The 16,369-nt window shown below is 41.1% G+C and overlaps 1 protein-coding gene across 1 annotated transcript in view; it reads left to right on the top strand.

Annotated features, from left to right (window-relative positions):
• The window catches only part of GLUD1 (glutamate dehydrogenase 1), a 50,231-nt gene that overhangs the window by 21,110 nt on the left and 12,752 nt on the right, over nt 1-16,369 (top strand). Inside the window, exons 4-6 of the mRNA XM_054035406.1 lie at nt 1,587-1,650; nt 4,628-4,722; nt 13,808-13,987. Coding sequence (XP_053891381.1) covers nt 1,587-1,650; nt 4,628-4,722; nt 13,808-13,987 — 339 coding nt within the window. The remainder of the gene's footprint in view (nt 1-1,586; nt 1,651-4,627; nt 4,723-13,807; nt 13,988-16,369) is intronic.

Genomic DNA, 16,369 nt, shown 5'->3' on the forward strand with positions numbered 1-16,369 from the left:
CATGCAATTTCCCCACCCAGATGTGGCTCTCGGGCCAAAAAGTTTGCCCACCCCTGGATTAAATGAAGTCTCTGTGTTACTCCTGGGAGAATTTGCACAGAATTCCATGTTTTTCCCCCACAGAACTGGGGCTGCAGAGCTGCTGGCTGCCACTAGGGGCTGCTGGACTCTGCAGAGCCCTGCTGGCAATGAGCAGCATGCCCAGCCCAGTGGGGATGGAGGCTGCACACTCTGGCTGCCAGGCCCGATCCTCGTTCTCCCGGGGACAGGAGAGGGCCCGGGAGACCCAGCTCTGGCAAAGAGTGAGGAAGGGCAGGGCTGCACCACACCACCTCCCCTGGCAGGACAGTAAAGAAGCTGGGGGGAGTAAAGGCTCTGGAGGTGTGTAGGTGTCTGGTCCAGGGGATGCCCCAGGGCTGGGCTCTGGGGTAGGGGGATGCCCTGTGCCTGGATTCGAGGGGTGAGGAAGGGGAGAGGGAGCTCTGGGGGCCCCCACGCAGCCCCCTCCAGTACCCCCCAACTGGAACTGGGTTATCATAGGGGTTTCTTTAACTGTCTGTGCCTGGGAAAATCTTTTTGTTGTTGTTGTTGTTGTGTGTATTGTTAACATACTTGTTGACAGGTATTTTCAAATAAATTACCACAATAATGTAAACTGGAGTGATTATACTGTGTTTTTTTTGACCAATAAAATTTCAGAATTTAGCAGAACTTTTAATTTTTTGGTGCAGAATTCCCCCAGGAATACACTGTGTACAACTGGCAGGCAAAGATGTATCAAAAACAATTTTGATATTTAAGAACTCCCTGTGTAAAAGGTCAAGTACTCTTATATCATTTAATTTGCAAAGTCTTTTCCTGAAATTTAAAGGCAATGCAACTAGTCTGCAGCCTAGATTTTTTTTTTAAATGATGCTATTCATGCAGAAAGCTTAATCCCAAACATTACCTTTTTTCTCAGAATAATTTTGCACTTAGTGTACCATAAATTTCTTTAGCAATGAGGTTGACACATTTTTAAAGTCTTAAGTATTATATAATGTAGGTGATTTGCATACTAGTTTTTAAAGTGAGCCAATTGCAGCCATGTTTTCCAGTAATCAGATGTGTTAGAACTAGAATAGCCACTACATGAAATGTCAAAGTTCAAATAAACTTAATATTTGTATGAATTACTGAAACTTTGCGTTAATTATGCAATAATCAGGACTGATTGCTGTCATCTACTATACATCTAATTTATATTACATTTGTTTGCTAGGAAAATGGTTTTTACAATTTTTTTCTTAAACACTGAAATATTTGACCAAACAGTGTCCTTACCTGTGTTTCCCTGATGCATTCATGATTTCTTTTGAATAATTGAAAATATACATAAAGAAAATGAGACCTCCCTAGGCAATTCACCTACTATACTGACCGTACAAAAAAAGGGAGTTACCAGGCAGACACTATGGAAATCAATGTGTAAACGCATGAACAGCTTTTTATTTAAAAAAAAAAAAAACTATGATGTTTGTGGGAAATTTTAGGTTGACTTTTAACACTTATACCAAATCCTGGTGACTCCTATATTTTCTTAATAGGATAATGAATTGGAAAAGATCACAAGAAGATTTACTATGGAGCTGGCAAAGAAGGGATTTATTGGTATGTAAGTACAGTGATACTAGTCAGTGGCATAGCTAGGAGTGGAAATTTGGGTGGGCCCTGACTTTTGGATGGACGAGCAATGACTCTGTGCTAGCTCAGCTTCTCCCCCTACGCCATGCCCTCTTTCTAGCTCTGGCGCCCCCTGACACAGGGCTTCACCTGCCGAGCTGGGCACACGCGTGAGACGGCTCAGAAAATGGCCAGGCAGAGCTGCCGAAGTGTAGTTTTCTGAAGGGTGGGCGCATAGCTCCATCCTGAATTTCAGGTGCCCAAGTGACGCTTCGGGCCACTGTGGCAGCACTACATCCTCGCTCAGATTTGGGTGGGACTAGATGTTAAGAGGGTAGGCCATGGCTCACCTGTGGCTATGCCCCTGATACTAGTAAACTTGTAACTTGGGAATCTAATTTCATGTGTGTTAGCAATATAGACTAAATAGTATTCTGTAAACATGCTGCTCCAGCCCTGTTGTGATACACTTCTTGAGACTTGGCCTCTGATGGGGTCAGATGTAGTGCAGAGTAAGACAATAGTTCATCAATCTCACATTGGGCCTTCAGTCCAACTCAGGACTTGTTGATCTTTACTCTGGATATCGGGGGGTTTCAATAGTCCTGACCAGGGTAAAGGGGTTTCTGTTCCACCTTCCTCAGTAGGTGGGGGAACTCTGGCCCTCCCTCTCCAATGGATTCTGATCCAGGGACTCTTCTAAGCAATCAGGGCCTGACTATACAGATGCCTTGCTATATCCCTGCACCACTTCCTATTTGCCTTGTCTTGGGTATTGGCCATAGCCTCTTCCTGGGTTCACAGTGTATCAGTGCCTCTGTTTCTAAGCCTCTTCCATTGGCTCACTGCAGAGCTTTTTAGTGCTTTCTGCCACCCACCTGGTTCTGCTGTAGGAGTTCTCTCTGGTTCCCTGACAGGGCAGTCATGACTTTGCAGGAGTCTTCCTGCAGCCCCTTCTGCAGAATAGAGAATTCTGAGGGGACTCACTTGCTCCCATTTACCTTCCCAACTGTCTTGAGATCCCTGTTACAGGCCTACCTTCAGGGGGGCTCTGCCTGCCAACAGTCCAAATCCAGTTCTCTCGCTGCAGAATTCTCTGATAGGCCAGCCATCTGCTCTCCTTCCTGGTCAGCTTCCAACTGAACTGGGTTCAGCCCTTTTAACTTCTCCCTCCATGCTTGATATCTTCTGTAGGTGTAGCAGGGAAAGGCAAATTAAGCTTACAGGCTTTTATTAACCTCTTCTGGTCTAATGTGAGATTGATGCACATCGTTATTTGAATTTATGCTTTTAAGAAGGTGTTTGGTATCTTTAGTATGATGTAGGCTCTGTGATGCAAACATGCTTCAGCTAATGTCAAATTGCTGAGTACCTAGCAATAAAGGATTTATGCCAATTCTGCCTTGTACATATTAAGGTAATGACATTGCCATTTAGAAAGAATTAAATTTCCTGTTTGCTCTCAAGTTGCAGTACACTTTCTATGGAAGTTTAAAACAGTTTAGGTGATAAGTGTAGCACTATGCTTATTTTATGGTTAGCTCAGAACACATAATTTGTCACACTTGAAATATGGTTGGTTATGTATGGTCTTTTAGATTGAACTGTTCACTACTACCCTGTTTCCTGTAGTTTCAAAATCAAGGCTTTTGGCTGATATCAGAGGAAGGAAATGAAAGATCCAACCCATAGCAACCACAGAGATGGTTTCAAAAGAAATGAAACGAACCCATAACCTGTGTGGGGACATTTATAGGTGACCCATTTCATTCAATCTCTTTGAACAACTAAGCCTATCTACTTGAAGAGAGTTCCCAGTTGAACTGATGCTGGAACACTTGCAGGCAAAGAGCTCTTGGTTTCATAGGAGCAGGAGAGGAATAAGGCAAGGTTTTTCTTTCATTCCTGATCTCTTAAGAAAACAAAGTCCCAATAGATGTCCCAACAAGCATATTCATGTATCTTCCATTTTATTGCTGTCTACATGGGCAGAAGTATGTTTTTTTTCTAGGATGCATGAGAGTCTGTCAGCGTCCATACAAATATATTTATCAAAATGATAAATGATTTGTGTATTGTACTTAGTGGTAGCTAAGCTGCATTGACAATTGAAATGGTTAGATAGAAAGTCTTTATTGATTTATTTTTTTTTTTTAATTTTTTTTATGAGATGCTGTGTAATTTGTTTGAAATTTTGGAAAATTAAAAGGGGGCTTGGTTTGTTTAAATTCTTGCCAAGGATATCTAGAGCTTGTTTATTTCAAATAGTTTGGCTTAGCACAGTCCATAAGCAGTTACCCAGAAGAGTACATAAAATTACTGGTAGGGTGGTACATGAAGATGCCTCCAGGAATGTTCTTCATGAAAGATACCTTGCCTCTTCCATTTTTAAGCGGTTACCTCTGATATAATGGATAAGAAATGAGTATCAATAAACTAGACAGCAGTATCTAGAACAACCTGTCAAGTATTTGCATGCAAGAAAATGTACCCAAACTCAGAACATTGATGTAAAGAAGAATGAAACTGAAGTGTAGGGCTTTTACATTTAAAATCAAGTGTAGTTATGCCAAGTATAAGTTGTATATGTGTAGCTTTTTCTCTCCTTCCTTTCTACTGTGGTCTACATGAAATATGCTAGATAAATAAAGCAAAAGCACAAACACACCTTTTAATGTATTATTTTATCACGAACTACATTTTTGATTAAATAAAATGTGGACCAGATAGTCAATGATTTCAATAGCTTAAAGGGGTTTTGCCAGGTTACTAAAACAAGATATGGTGTCTAAAATCCATTGTTGTTAAAAGTATGGTCTGTTCTTCCTTGAATAACTGAGGTTTTAAATATGAAATTAGGTCATCTCAACCAATCCCAGCTGTCACACCAAGCAGAGGAGATAGAGAATTTGAAGATAAATATTTGTATTTAATCCTTGATACTTGTTTTTACTCTTGCTAATAGGGCCTGGTATTGATGTGCCTGCCCCCGATATGAGCACAGGTGAGAGGGAGATGTCCTGGATTGCAGATACCTACGCCAATACCATAGGACACTATGTAAGTTCTGAGCAAATGCTTCAAAGTAAAAGCTTCCTTGCTCTTTGCGGAAACCCAGCCAACATTATGCCAGAGATTCATTGCCTTGTTGACTAGTCCTCTAATTTTATTTAATTGTGTATGTAACTATAGCACTTTAATCATGGGGTTTTAGGTCATGTTTATGAAAAAAGAGTATGAAGACTTCCTCTTCAGACATCACAATGTAAAGTTTAGTTGATATGACCAATTTCCAAAAAAAAAGCAGCTTCAGCAGTCATTTGACATGTTTTCATGTGTTGCATATAATGGAATAAATAGTATGGTCATATTCAAACTGCATTAAACCGTTGGTCCAATGTCCTCTTTTTTCACAGCAGTATTTAAAAATAAAGACCCGCAAACAAGTTTTCAGGGAGATGGTCGTTAGCCCCTGGTAACTCTCACCATGCTTAATGTCGTCCCGGTTAACATTGTTTCGTTATTACATCCCTGACCTATTAGAGAACATACTCATTTAAAGTTGCACAATGTTGCCTTATAACGTTGTTTGGCCGTGGGGTCTTGGAACCAGGGTGGGTCAGCAGCCTCCCATCAGCTCCCTTCCAGTTCCTCTCCCCAGTGCCTCCCGCCCCCGGCAGCCCCACGGATCAGCAACTCCCCCCTCCCATCTGCAGCAATCAGCTGTTTCATGGGTGTTCATGAGGCTCTGAAGGGGAGGAGGGAGGACGCAAAGCGCAGCCTTCCCCTTCCCTCCCGGTGCCTCCCCCCGCAGCAATCAGATGTTTTGTGGGTGTGCAGGGGCTCTGGGGGGCAGGAGTAAGGATGCGCTCAGGGGAAGGGCTGGGGTGTGGGCAGACCTGGGGTAAAGCCGGGAGTTGACCACACGCATCTTCCCCCCTTCCGCACCCCCCCCCCCCCCGTGCAGCCATGCATGCACCATCCAGAGGAGGGAGTGGTGCGCTCCAGAGGGATAGTGTGGGTTCATCATCACATTCAGTTTCCCCAGGGAAGTGTTTGCAGCCGCTGCCCTGCAACTACTGTGTCTCTCCTTGGTGCTGCCTTGTAGAGTGTGAGACTACATTAACAACAATGTGTTGAGGGCTCAGCCGAGTGCTAGTTCATCATTTAGCAGCAAGGGAGTCTCTGGGAAATATCCCACCTGCTATCAACACGGTTGTTTTAGGACAAGCTCAGGGAGCTCATGAGCAGGTCCCCAGACAATCCTCTGATTAGCACTTGTTTAAAATATATACTGTATATGTATATAATGTCTTGTGTCTGGCAAAAAAAATTTACCTGGAACCTAACCTCTTCCTATTTACATTAATTCTTATGGGGAAATTGGATTTGCTTAATATCGTTACGCTTAGTTGCATTTTTCAAGAACATAACAAAGTTAAGTGAGGAGTTATTGTATTTTACAATGTTCTAGAACAATATGAAAGCACAATAAGGTGGGTGATTAATGACGGACAAAATTCAGAATTGGCGTGCGTTTTAAAATCAGACTTTCAGTCCTTTTTGACTATTTAGCTAAACTAGTTGGTTAGTTTAACACTACTTGTTACATACTGTATTAAATTAAATACTGTATTAAATACTCCATCTCTGTACAATGAAGAAAGATAGTGTTTCTGTTCAAAGCCCACATATTTAGCTCTTTAAAAACGTTTGATAAATGGTAAAACTTCATTAAGACTTTAAAGCACAGTATCTCAGGTTTTTGCATCCGTTATTGCAGTGATTTCTCTGAAATTGTTCATCTATATATTGACAATTATGTATGGCTAGTCTTAATTGTTAAAGTGCCTGAGTGTTTGAGACATCACTGCAGGGCCTGTTGAAGTGACACTGTCAAGCTGGAGAAATACTGCGACTGTTGAATTGTGTGTATTGTGTTAATACCCTGTTGATCACACACAGTTAATCCTCTATATACCACAGGTGCTACAAAAGCATCAAGATGTTTTCAGATTACCAAGGAAAGAATTAATGTAGACTTCAAAACTAGAATAGAGCAAGAGAACAATTTGTGTTTGGATACCCACAAAGCAAAAGCAGAGAAACTTGAATTTTGTGCCTTCCAGTTGTTATGATTAAGGCTAAGTTTTTATCATGGATATTTTTAATAAAAGTCACAGGTCATGGGCAATAATGAAAAATTCACGGAATCCCGTGACCTGTCCTTGACTTTTACTAAAAATACCCATGACAAAATGGGGTAGCCTGGGCAGCTGGGGGAAGGAGGGGCTGGAAGCTCCAATCTGCTGGGGTCCCCCCTGCCTCTCACAGCAGCTGGGAGCTCCAGGGTCCCTCTTGCCGCCCGCGATGGCAGAGGTCCCCCCTGGTGGCCAGAAGCGGTGGGGCTACTCCCCAACTCCCTGCAGCTTCCAGCCAGCGCTGGCTGAAATCAGAGGTCTTTGGAAGTCACGGGTTCCGTGACATCCGTGACTAAATCGCACCCTTAACGATGATATTCTGCTTATGATTGTGCAAGCCTGCTTTGTCCCTGCATAGTCAATAGTTAGATTTTTTTAGCGATTAGCTCTGACTGTCTGAAAACATAATTGTTGGTTAGACAAGTACTCAAATTAATTTTTTTTTTCTGATGTTTCAGCACCAGAGTGTATATAAGATACTTATTGGTGGCTCTTTAAGTGTGTCCTTTAAACAGTCCAGCCAAACAAAAAAAATAAAGTAGAACCTCAGAATTATGAACACCTCAGGAATTGAGGTTGTTTGTAACTCTCAAATGTTCATAACTTTGAACAAAACATTATGGTAGTTCTTTCAAAAGTTTACAACTAAACATTGATTTAATACAGCTTTGAAACTATACTATGTAGAAAAAAATATGATTTCTCTTTATTTTTTATTCATTTCTGTTTAACACAGTACTGTCCTGTGTATGCTTTGTTTGATTGGATTTTTTTTGGGGGGGGGGGGGGTCTCTGCTGCTGCCTGATTGCGTACTTCCAATTCCAAATGAGGTGTGTGGTTGACTGGTCAGTTGGTAACTCTGGTGTTCGTATCATTGAGGTTCTGCTTTATTGGTCTAGTTCAGGGATCGACAATGTTTGGCATGCGGCCTGCCAGGGTAAGCCCCCTGGCGGGCTGGGCCAGTTTGTTTACTTGCTGCGTTTGCGGGTTCGGCTGATCGCTGCTCCCACTGGCTGCGGTTCGCCACTCCAGGCCAATGGGGGCTGCGGGAAGTGGCACAGGACGAGGGATGTGCTGGCCACAGCTTCCTGCAGCCCCCATTGGCCTGCAGCGGCGAACCACAGCCAGTCGCGATCGGCCGAATCTGCAGACGTGGCAGGTAAACAAACCGGCATGGCCCACCAGGAGGCTAACTCTGGCGGCCCACGTGCCAAACGTTGCCGATCCCTGGCCTGGTTTTTAAAAGGCTGTACTGTTTGTGCCCTCTGAGCTCTTGAGTTTCCCCTCGGGGGCATGCATCACTGGATCTCAAAGATTTTGTACAGGTTTACAATTTCCCTGATGTGCTCAGCATACTAATATACTCTTTGAAGCTATAGAAAAGAATGCTTAATGTGCTATCTCATAACTAGCTCAACCTCTGCTACTTCTGAATGAAAAATCTTCCTTTCTTGGTTTCTGCAGTCATTTAAAATAGTTCTTTAGGGCATAGCTTATCATTTTTGATTTCATACTTTCATTCATAGTGCTATAAACCTGTTATTGCTTGTTCATCTCCGGCATAGAATGCATGTTTAAGGGATGACTGTGTTTTCCCGAGACCATGTGCCTCTTGGCAAAGCATTTACAACTTGTTGTTGTAATCTTTGACATTGGGTGTGGTATTCTAGAGCCAACAGGCCAGTCTCTCAAGCATCGTCAATTATTCATGGGGGAAAATAACAACCCTGTGGGGAAAGACTTAGAATCATTTCATAAATCAGTCAAGTAGATTGCTCTTACACAGCACTCTGCCTGTTTGAGTTAGCTATGGAAATAAGTGTTATGAATAACTTCCTGTACTTGTACTGCACGCATGAAACTTACTTTGTAAAAAATAATAAAATCCAGAAGAATACTTGGCTTCAAAAAGTAGTTCAGGTTGCTAAATGATAATATATTGCCCTCTCATAAATTACAAAATCCAAGTCCTCAAGGAAACTAAAAGCTAGACACTATAAATAGTATACTGCCAGCACAGTAAAACATTCTTAAAGTACAAAAATACATATTTCATTATAACCCAACAATCTGTCAGTTATGTGCTCCTGAGAACTCAAGGCAATAACTTAAGACTTGTGTGCTGTAAAAATTAAGTTTTTCTCTGTACTTTTCAATACCATCTGTCCATTTATGGAAGGTTCTTGCAGTATCTTCTTTGTAATTCTTAAATGAAAAAATAAACATTTATCAAAAAGAGCTGAACCACTGCACAGGAAAATAGTAAACTCTACAGCACTGAGAGTTTCCTCGCTTCCTTTTCCCACTCCATAAACCCAACTTGTTTTGCCAGTTTCTGCAGAGGTGTAAGCTATATACAGACAAACTTTAGTAAGATTAATTTAGAGTTAAAAACAAAAACCAATAACTACAAAATGTAGATCTAAGCATGGCACCTTCTTACTCAGACATACTTTGCATTAAGTTTTGGTCACTAAAGTTGAAAGATACGACTTTTTACTCTTGGTAGCTACCGGCAGAAATATATAAATCTGCGGGTCCAAAAGTGGTGGTAACACTCCAAAAGATCCTTACCGACATCTGGGACAGTAAAGAAATGCCACAAGACTTCAAAGATGCCACAGTTATGCCTTTATTTAAAAATAAAGGCAGCAAAATCGTCTGTGATAACAAGAGAGAGATCCCACGGTAATCTGTCGCTGGAAAAATCTTTGTGTCCTCCTGAACCTGACTGATTTCACCTGTCTCAGAAGCCAATCTCCCAGAGACTCACTGCAGATTCAGACCTGGTCATAGCACCACAGACATGATTTTCAGTATCAGGCAAATACAAGAAAAAAGTATCAAACAAAACATGAATCTGTTCAGTGTTTTCATCAATCTGACAAAAGCATTTGATACAGTCAATAGAGAAGGATTATGGATGATCCTTAGCAAACTTGGTTGCCCACCAAAACTGGTAAGATCATTCGTTTATTTCTTGAGGGGATGCGAGGTCAGGTACTTTTTTAATGGCGAACTCACTGACTCCTTTCCTATTTCAATTGGAGTCAAACAAGGCTGCGTCCTTGCCCCTGTACTGTTCAACCTCTTCTTCACCCAAGTTCTCAAACATGCTACAGATGGGCTCAGAGGCATATACATCAGATACAGTCACGATGGCTCAGTCTTCAGTCTTATAAGACTTAAAGCAAAAGCAAAAACAAAAGTAACAGAACTATTAATAAGAGAAGCACTTTTTGCAGATGATTGTGCCCTCCTGGTACACACAGAGGGAGATCTCCAGTGCATCGGAGATCGCTTTGCTGAAGCATCAAAATTGTTTGGTCTCACAATCAACCTGGAGAAAACTGGTGTTGCACCAATTCTGTTCATTGCTCTGTGTCATATCCCCTAGCATATCCATAAATGGAAACCAACTAAAGCAAGTTGACAGTTTTACCTATCTTGGCACCAACATCTCCCATGATGGATCTCTTGACAAAGAGATCTTGACGAGGATACAGAGAGCTTCAGTCACTAGGAAAGTTAGATAACAAAGTCCTGAAATCCCACAACATAACCCTCTCAACAAAAATAAAACTTTAATTCTTTTGTGCTCACATCTCTCTTCACGGCTGTGAGACCTGGACACCATACAAATGGCATATCAAACTGCTAGAGGCCTTCCATATGCAGTCTCTGCGCACCATTATGGGGATCCTCTGGCAGGACAAAATTACCAACCTGGAGGTTCTCCAAAAGTCAAATGCTGTAAGCATTGAGGCCATGCTAATAAAAGCCCAACTATGCTGGGTTGGACACCTCTTTAGGATGCCTTAATATCTACCCCCCAGAAAAAATTTCTATGGAGAATTGGCATAAGGACACCGGAATCAAGGCCGCATCAGAAAGCGCTACAAAGACAGCATCAGGAACAGCATACACTTCAGTGCAACAAAACTGGATGATCTTGAGAAGGCTGTGTTAAATAGATCAGCATGGCAACACACAACGCTCCGAGCTTTTCAAGTCTTTGAACAGGACAGATCTAATCGATTTTTAGCTGCAAGGGAAAAGAGTCATGCTACGGATATAGCTACCAAGATGCTCACCAATGACTTTATCGGCCCAATCTGCTCACGAGCGTGCGCGTCATGCTTTTGACTTCAGAGTCACTCCAGAATCCACAGCGAGAGAGCATGAAATCGTCATCGTCAAATCAATGGACTACATACACAGCTGCTTTGGATCTGCAGGGCTGTGTGAGTAGGATTCGGTTTCCTCTTCCTGGCAAGCAGAAGCCAGCTGAGAGAAGTGGAGGATAGGGAAAAGTGAAACCTGCTTCAGAATTGACAGAAAAGAGCCACAAGGGCAGGAAAGGCTTGGGAGAAGGGTTAAGAAGGAGGGGAGGGCTTTTTATTTAAGTTGGGATGTCTGGCAGGGCCACTAACCAAGTTTTGACATGACCAATAATAAATATTTGTAAAAAAAGCTTGAAAATTATTTATGCTGGGTCTTTTTTCCTCTAACTGAAATTTACCATAAAATTCTTGTGCTCATTTGTTTAATTAAACAGTGCTATTTTAATCTTTGAGTGCACTGTTTCAGTAGATCTTGATTTGAGATTGTTCTGGGCCAAAAGATATGGAGGATTTTTCTGAGGCGGATTGTATGGAATGAAGACCGTTTGGACATGTCATACTTTCTCATTCCCCAGCATTCCGTACTATAAAGTAGTGTTGACAGTACACAGCTCTGATAAATCTTGAGTTTGGTTTTGGTGTTGTATTTTGCTGATTTCCAGACTGTATTTAAGCTCCTGAAGGTGTTCCTGGCTTGTTCCACCATCCTGGCTAATGGTGCTGCCCAAGTATGTGATTGTTTCTTCACTGGTGAGAACGTAATCCTCTATCCGTACTGGTGATGGCGAGGCAATATTAAAGGTCATGATATCTCTTATTGCGGTTGATTTTCAGTCCAATTTGCCGACTGAATGTGTTGAGTCGAGTTGTTTTTTCTTGTATATGGTGTTGGATATGTGATAAGAGAGCGACATCATCTGCAAAGTCCAGGTCTTCAAGGGATGAGAAGAATGTCCATTTAATGCCTCAAACCAAGATCTATTGACACAGTGCAGCCAAAAGGATCTGAGCACCATCATTGCCAGGAGGCGTTGGAGATGGATCGGTCATGTGCTTCAGATGGAAACTGATTCCATCACCTGAGTAGCAATAAGATGGACACCTGAAGGCAAGCGAAAACAACATGGCAAAGAGCTGTGGAAACCGAACTGAAAAACCTGGGGCATAGCTGGGAAACCATTGAAAGACTTGCCAGAAACAGACCCAAGTGGAGGAGCTTTGTCACTGCCCTAAACACCAGAGGCGTAATAGGAACATGATGATGATTTTAATCTTTAGGAATCTCACTCAGCAGTTTCTACTGATACTAAATATTGAAGCAGCGATTTAAACAACATTGCTATCTGAATGTGGATGGCTTTAAGAATAGTGGGCCTTTCCTGCCAAACCAATTATGCCTTAATGGGTACCATATTAACTTGTCCAGAAAAGCCACAGTAAGTTTCTTGATCACTGAATTAAGAAATATGACTAAACTTCTCGGCTCTGAAATTCACATTAGTGAGCTGGTACAACTCTTTCCTTTCTTTCCCCATTCCCTTGTATTTTCTAAGGCATTGGCCTCTCTGATGGAGGGAATTGTGGAAAGAAGCTGTGTTCATCAGCTATATGCTCATAAACTACTTATTTCTTCTGTGTGATGAGTTTAGATTTTTAAAATGTAACTGACTGGAAACCTGGTAATACTTTGAGTTGGCCATGATGGTCGTATCCCTGGTAAGTGGTTATAGTTGACTTACCACCAGAGGGAGCAGACTACTTTCTGAAGGAAACACTTGCATTTAGATTTTGGAATAAAGTTTTTAATAAGATGGACCTCACTGTTGGAAAATGAAGGATACTGAGACTCCTATATGTTAATCTTTGTCAGAGTTTTAAGGAGTAGGGTTTATTTTGGGTATCAAGCACATGTAAGGCAACTAGATAGAAGTTTTATTTAGTTTTAGACTGCATAAAAGATGGGGATTTGGTGGCATGTGAATGCATTGCCATGTAGAAAAAGATACTTATCTACTATTTTTCCACATGACTTTGCACTGTAGGCTATCCTCTTGAGGTCAACTGTGGCCCCTCTGTTCAGACAGTAGGAAAGACTAGTTCATAACATAAAACCTGTTACTTGGGGGGTAAATTTCTTATGATAGCATCTCAGCCAGATCATTGTATACTCACTTCTAAAGTTGTTAGTACACCTGTATTGCATGCTTTCAGATAATTATATTCACGTTTCCTGTTGTGACTGTTTAAAACTAAAACTGTTTAATCACCTTTAAACTGCCCATAGGATATGTCTAAGCTTTTTATGTTGTTTTAAAGGATTAATTTGTCAAGAACAATGATGGTTATCACAATTGTAGAGTGATTACTTACCACTAGAAGGCATGTAACTCACTGCCTTTCTGTGGCTAGTCAGATGGCAGCTTCTATCTGGACCCCTCATCCTTAGAACATGACTGTAAATAAACATACCACTGTAAATTAATGTAAGCATAGAGCTGAATTGTGCAAATCACACTTCAGAAAATTGCACAGTATCTCAAGTACTGTAGTTATGTAATTACACTGCTTTGTACGGCAGGCTAGAATTTTTCTAGGATGCTTATGGTAAGCTGAGCAAGGGAGTTTGGAGAGGTAAGCTTAAAAAGGTGATTCATATCTTCATTATTGCTGTCAGTAAAAGCTATAATGTAAGTACATCAGGGAAAGAAATCTGTTAATGTGTTTGAAGCTCACGTATACATTATACCTCAGCTGTTGTTTGACTGATCTTCTTCTTGGAAAGATTGGTGCAATTTATAGAATTCTAAACTGTCTTGCAGGATATTAATGCCCATGCTTGTGTCACTGGTAAACCTATCAGCCAAGGTGGTATCCACGGACGTATCTCTGCCACTGGTCGTGGTCTCTTCCATGGAATTGAAAACTTCATCAATGAAGCTTCATATATGAGCCTTCTAGGAATGACTCCAGGATTTGGGGATAAGACATTCGTGGTCCAGGTAATTTTGTCTAGAAATGCAATTGTTTTGGTAAAGAAAGTTGAAAATGTAGTTGCTTTTAAAATCACTATTAAAGCGGTAGACCTGTTAAGGTTTTATAACTGTAAAGATTAGCCTTGCAATCAATTTAAACTTCAAAGCACTTTTCAGACAAGAATAATCCTTTATTTTGCATTTTTTTTAAATTATATATAGGCACACAGCTAAAACTCCAGCCATTTTCTAAGAACAGTGTTGGTATTTATAGACTAAGAGTATGTCTATACAGCAAAGAAAAACTCGCGGCTGGCCCGTGCCAGCCAGCTCAGCCTCACTTGTCTTGGGGCTGTTTCCTAAACAAACTAGAGAAATTCAGCTTAGATGGAGCTATTCTAAGGTGGGTGTATAACTGGTTGGAAAATCATTCCCAGAGAGTAGTTATCAGTAGTTCATAGTCAATCTGGAAGGGCATATCAAGTGGGGTCCCGCGGGAATCAGTTCTGGGTCCAGTTCTGTTCAATATATTCATCAGTAATTTAGATAATGGCAGAGTGAGTGCACTTATAAAGTTTGCGGATGATACCAAGCTGGGAGGGGTTGCAAGTGCTTTGGAGCAGTGGCTCTCAACCTTTTGAGACTATTGTACCCCTTTCAGGAGTGGTCTTCTGTACCCCCAAGTTACACCTCACTTAAACTACTTGCTTACAAAATACCATGCTGTGACACTTGTATGTTTATTTCTGAAAAATTGCTTACTTTCTCATTTTTACCATATAATTATAAAATAAATCAACTGGAACATAAATATTGAATTTACATTTCAGTGTATAGAATATAGAGCAGTATAAACAAGTTATTGGCTGTATGAAATTTTAGTTTGTGCTGACTTGGGTAGTGCTTTTTATGTAGCCTGTTGTAAAACTAGGCAAATATCTAGATGAGTTGATGCACCCCCTGGAAGACTTCTGCTTACCCCTGGTTGAGAACCAGTCCTTTGGAGGATAGGATTAAAATTCAAAATGATCTGGACAAACTGGAGAAATGGTCTGAAATAACTAGGGTGAAATTTAATAAGGATAAATGCAAAGTGCTTCACTTAGGAAGGAACAGTCAGTTGCACACTTACAAAATGGGAAGTTACTGCCTAGGAAAGAGTACTGCGGAAAGGGATCTGGGGGTCATAATGAGTCACAAACGAAATACTGTATGAGTCAACAGTCTAGTGCTGTTGCAAAAAAAAAAAAAAAAAAAAAAAAAAAAAAAAAGGCAAACATCATTTTGGGATGTATTAGCAGGAGTGTTGTAAGCAAGACGCAAGTAGTTCTTTTGCTCTACTCCGTGCTGATTAGGCTTCAACTGGAGTATTATGTCCACTTCTGGGCGTCACAGTTCAGGAAGGGTGTGGATAAATTGGAGAAAATTCAGAGAAGAGCAACAAAAATTATTAAAGGTCTAGAAAACATGACCTATGAGGGAAGATTGAAAAAGTTGGGCTTTGTGTAGTCTGCAGAAGAGAACACTTGGGAGGACATAACAGTTTAAGTATATAAAAGGAGGAGGAGGGAGAAAAATTGTTCTTTAACCTCTGAGGATAGGACAAGAAGCAATGGGCTTAAATTGCAACAAGGGTGGTTTAGTTTGGACATTAGGAAAACTTCGTAACCGTCAGGGTAGTTAAGCACTGGAATAAATTGCCCAGGGTGGTTGTGAAATCTCCGTCAATGGAGATTTTTAAGAGCAGGGATACTTGTCAGGGATGGTCTAGATAAGACATAGTCCTGTCTTGAGTGCAGGGGACTGGACTAGACCTCTTGAGGTCCCTTCCAGTCCTATGATTCTATTGCTGTGTAGACTTCTAGGCTTGGGCTGGAGCTTCGGCTCTAAACACTGCAGGGTGGGAGGTTCCCAAAGCTCGGGCTCCAGCCTGAGCCTGGAAGTCTACAAGGCAATGATAGAGCTGCACAACCCAAGCCCCATGAGCTTGAGTTGGCTGGCACGGGCCAGCTGCAGGTTTTTCTTTGCTATGTAGAATACTCTTACTGCTCTAGACATCTTTTCCAGGTTCTTGGAGCTTTAAACTAAGGGGTATTACATATTTCATGTGTAATGTAACACCACTTTTTGCAAAATTATATTCTGTAATTACTTCCATATACTGGAAACACAAGCCCTTTATTTACCTTATTTTTGGATCCTAAAGAAAAAAATTCAGAGCTCAGAAAAATTAGAATCAGATCTGATCTGTGGTATTATGAAATACGCAGATGTATTTAGGTCAACATGATGACCTAGATTTTCAGTTTTAGTTCTGAATTTTTTTTTTACTTTTGTGAGACCTCAAAAGACCCTTAATTCAAACTATGCTCCTACATGGTTTAGGACATGAATATTTGGCGAGAAGGA

This window comes from Malaclemys terrapin, chromosome 7 (assembly GCF_027887155.1).
Source record: "Malaclemys terrapin pileata isolate rMalTer1 chromosome 7, rMalTer1.hap1, whole genome shotgun sequence".
Classification (NCBI taxonomy): domain Eukaryota; kingdom Metazoa; phylum Chordata; order Testudines; family Emydidae; genus Malaclemys; species Malaclemys terrapin.